Source organism: Trachymyrmex cornetzi, unplaced genomic scaffold, assembly GCF_001594075.2.
Source record: "Trachymyrmex cornetzi isolate Tcor2-1 unplaced genomic scaffold, Tcor1.1 scaffold1304, whole genome shotgun sequence".
NCBI lineage: Eukaryota > Metazoa > Arthropoda > Insecta > Hymenoptera > Formicidae > Trachymyrmex > Trachymyrmex cornetzi.
Genome location: NW_017295878.1, coordinates 690 through 4,935, shown reverse-complemented (window position 1 = coordinate 4,935; position 4,246 = coordinate 690). Strand labels below are relative to the sequence as shown.

The window sequence follows — 4,246 nt, the reverse complement described above, 5'->3', positions numbered from 1 at the left end:
GCGCCAGTTCTTGATATCAAATCTTTTATACAAATGATACACATCATTAGTTCTACTAAACAGCAAACGTGATTAGTTATCAGACTCACGGCCGATTAAGTAATTGGCGTTGGTGAAAATGGCCCAAATGGTGATTCTCTACGAGTTAGAATATTACCTAAAGGTGAATCAAATGACAACCCTTTCGATGTATATATGCTTCTGGACTGTTTTTTGGTGCAGGAATATTTATATGCGTACCATCTATGGCTCCTATATAGTACCAGGAAAGCCACGTGCACGAGAAAAGCCATAAACAATATTCTCAATGTCATTTTCATTAGGCCATATTATATATCTTTGTGAGATCTCACACAAAGCTTTAGCAACACGGCGTACAGCTGTTATTGCAGTCCCTTTACTAACGTTAAATCTTTGAATTGATCTGAAAAAGGAAAAATTATTGTTTTATATAATATAAAGATGTAATGAGTAATGACAATATAAAGATAATTATATCTTTACCTATATGAATCAGGTGTCGCAAAATGCCATAGTGCTATTAAAAACTGCTTCTCCGGTGTTACTAATTCAATTCCATTACCTGCACCATGAAGTTTTTCTCCAATTTGATTTAAAATATATTCAAACGTTGAAGGTAAGATACTATAGTAACATTCAATTTTTAAAGTATGAATCATTATGTATATACACTTCAGAATTCGAGTATGTAATATGAGCATATAACACAAATTAGATAATACACATAAAGTAAATTAGATAAAATAATCTTACCGAAAATGTGATTTAAAATGTTGATTGTTAAATGATAGTATTATGCGCTCGACATAACCTTTAATTTTTTTATTAGAAGATTCATTTTTTGTAGAAACAGAACATGCTGTTAAATCATCTTCATCGTCATTTAAATAAAGGAGTGATTTCAAAAACTTGTTTACGCATATTAATACAAATATCTTTTTTCTATCCATTTGTATTCCAATATTACGTGTCGTGAGTCGTATGCTGGTCAACAGTTTAATCAAGTTTAATTTCGAAGCGTTTCCAGCGTTATTTTGACTGTATCCGAGTGAAGCGTTTGCAACTTTGAAAATGTTCATTGAATGAAAGCGTTAGAATAGAAAGCGATTGAAGCGTTCAGTAAGGTACGTTTGACCCATCGACATCTAGAATGGACCGCTGATGGCAATGGTGGGGGTAGAAAGACGATTAGAGTGAGAGGCAGGAATAATAAGATCGTTCTTTCTCTATTACTGAAGCCTGATTGGTTGTTATTAATCCAACAGTAGTTAGAAACAACAGTAAACAGAGAAAGAACGATCTTATTATTCCTGTCTCTCACTCTAATCGTCTTTCTACCCCCACCATTGCCATCAGCGGTCCATTCTAGATGTCGATGGTTTGACCGCACCCTAGAATGTTCGTCGGCGTTACGATTCGATGGAATATGGAGAGAGGGATAATCCTGGCATAGCGCGTATGGTGGTGGAACTAGAGTGACCAGAGAAAATGTAGGTGTAGCGGAGAGTGGGGCGGATCAGCCGAAAGCCGTCATTTATTAGTGCGGTAGACCGCCCAGTGATACGGGCCGCTTTTCGTGCGCAGGCGCGGCGTATGCGCTCTCAGTGAAGTATCTAATACGAGTGAGGAGTGCTGTAATCACCCGTCAAATATAATACATTTTTATACATTTTTATTTAATACAAATTTAACGTTAAGAATAGGCTGAAAATAAGCTGGAAGAAAGGAAATATAAAAATAATTTTATAAATACATTATTAATAATAACCTATAACACATTACTCTTAGAATGTTATATGAATATTAAAAAGGATAAATAATATTCATACAATATTCTAAAAATATTGTGTGTTTATAGGGAAATAAATAGATTTATACTTACCTAAAACATTTCTAACCTCTTGTCTCCTGCCTCCGTTGAGCCCGCCAAAACTAGACTTTTGCGCCCATAACTAGAGAACACGAGAGCGTTCATCGTGTGGATTCTATACCGCACTAGTAAACGTCAAACTCAATTAATCGATGCGTAAAGCCGGGAGCACATAGAAAAACGTAAGTCCGTAAGACGTAATCAGTAAGGAAATCGTAACATTGGATTCGCTACTGGATTCGCCTTACGGTCTCTGCTGTGATTGGTCAATTCACTTACTGCTTGCGTGTTACGGCCTTACGTTCTTGTATGTGTCATGGGCTTATAAGGCTGCCGTCACATATAGCCCGCAATCCGTAATCCGCACCGGATGTCCGCAAAAGTTACTAGGGATTGCGTTCGTAACGTTACTTGTATTTTATCTCCTTATGTCCCATGGAACCGTAATTCCGTAAAAGTTACCAATTTTTACTAGCTTTTTACTAGTAATGCGTTTTCTAATTTTATCTATTTGACTAAATTTTACGGTTTAAGTAAAGTTTTTGTTATAATTAAGATATATTCTGCACTTTTCTTATGAAATAAATTAAAAATAATCAATATAAACTGTTAAATAAAAAATATTACCATTTTACGTCCGCATTTTGTGGCTCCATGGGACATAAGGAGCATGTAAGCACGCAACGCAATTGCAGTCCGACTTCAAACAAAAACAAACACGTGTCATAATTTACTTTTAATTAATTTTGAAATTAGAAATGCATAATAGATCTTCGATTTATGTTATTAGTAATGATTCAAACGTTAAAAAATTCATTGACTTCTCCATTTAATCAAAGAAAATTAACCTACAAGGCTGCGTTCGAAAACATCACCCGGGTGTCTCCGTGTATCATCTTATCCTTGTTTAACACTGAGTGAACAACAAAGATAATACGATACGCGGGGGCACTCGGGTGATGTTTCCGAACGCAGCCCAACAGAGTGATTCGCATGTTTCCAATTTATTTGAAATTGAAGAGACTGGAAAGTGTCAAATAAAAGCGCAAGTACTGGGTGTAACCGATATTTCGACTGGAAAGAAGACGATTGCAGGGAACAAGCGACAACTTGGTACTAGAAATGCAATTGAATGATCCAATTAAGTATTTGAATTACTTTAGAATATCATCTGAAACATTTCAAAGACTGTTAGCATTAGTTGGACCAAGTATTACAAAACAGGAATCCAGTATCAGGTATCCAATACCTCCTCGTACTCGATTGGAAGTCACTTTACGCTATTTGGCATCTGGAGACAGTATGTCATCAATTTCATATGCATTTAGAATCGGTCATAATACAGTATCCAAAATAATAGCAGAAACATGCGAACAAATTTGGACCATCTTGAAAGAAGAAATATTTTTGCAACCTAATGAAACTAATTGGCAGACAATCGCTGAAAAATTTAACGAACAGTGGAACTTTCCACATTGCATTGGAGCAATAGACGGCAAACACATTGTGATACAGGTAAAAAAATGATATGTCTCCTTTAATACATTATACATATATATGCAGAACATTTATGAAACTTAATATATGTTGGTTTTATTTCAAATAACATACGATATCCTACAAACATTCTAACAATATTATAAGGATATTTCATTCTTTATGAGATATAATCAATGTAATTTACATCAAAATCTGACTCTATACTAATGCTAGGATATGAATGAGTTGTATTGAAAAACTAAAAGGCAAAATTCTATAGCAAAATGAATTATATTGAAATAAAACATTTTCTTACAATATTTCATTGTGATATTAACATGTGTAATATATTTCACTAATAAAAGTACTTAAAGGAAAGTTCTATAACGTAATGCTTTCTCTCTTATAATTTTGTATCTGTAAATTATAGTTTTAATGAATTATACAGTTTCTATGAAAAAAATATAGTTTTATGAATTTTATCTTCGAACTTTTTCCTTTGTGATAGATCTACAAGTATAATATATATTATATATATTTTTTTACAAAATGTTATTATAGGCCAATGAACATTCATTGGCCAAATATGTAAAACATTTATTTTTACTCCTATTGCTTATAATTTTAGGCACCACCTAATAGTGGCTCTTGCTTTTACAACTACAAAGGTAACCATAACATCAACTTGCTAGCCATTAGTGATGCTAAGTATCGCTTCACAATTGTAGACATCGGAGCTCCTGGAAGGCAAGGTGATTCAGGAGTTCTCACTAACAGTGGGCTGCTGAATCTACTGGAAGACAACAAATTAAAAATACCGTCAGCTTCACAGCTCAATGGCAGTAACAAAGAATTTCCTTTCGTCTTTGTTGCAGA

At 34.1% G+C, this 4,246-nt stretch overlaps 1 protein-coding gene and 1 pseudogene across 1 annotated transcript; one reads left to right on the top strand and one right to left on the bottom strand.

The window, feature by feature from the left end:
- The window catches only part of LOC108770656 (putative nuclease HARBI1), a 6,212-nt pseudogene extending 4,216 nt beyond the window's left edge, over nucleotides 1–1,996 (bottom strand).
- A 954-nt stretch (nucleotides 1,997–2,950) lies between these two features.
- Nucleotides 2,951–4,212, top strand: LOC108770655 (uncharacterized; the record flags this gene model as incomplete). Its single annotated transcript, XM_018522328.1, has 2 exons — nucleotides 2,951–3,406; nucleotides 3,999–4,212. Coding segments are annotated over exons 1-2 (607 nt in total), but the record flags the coding sequence as incomplete, so codon positions are not given.
- Nucleotides 4,213–4,246: the final 34 nt, after the last annotated feature.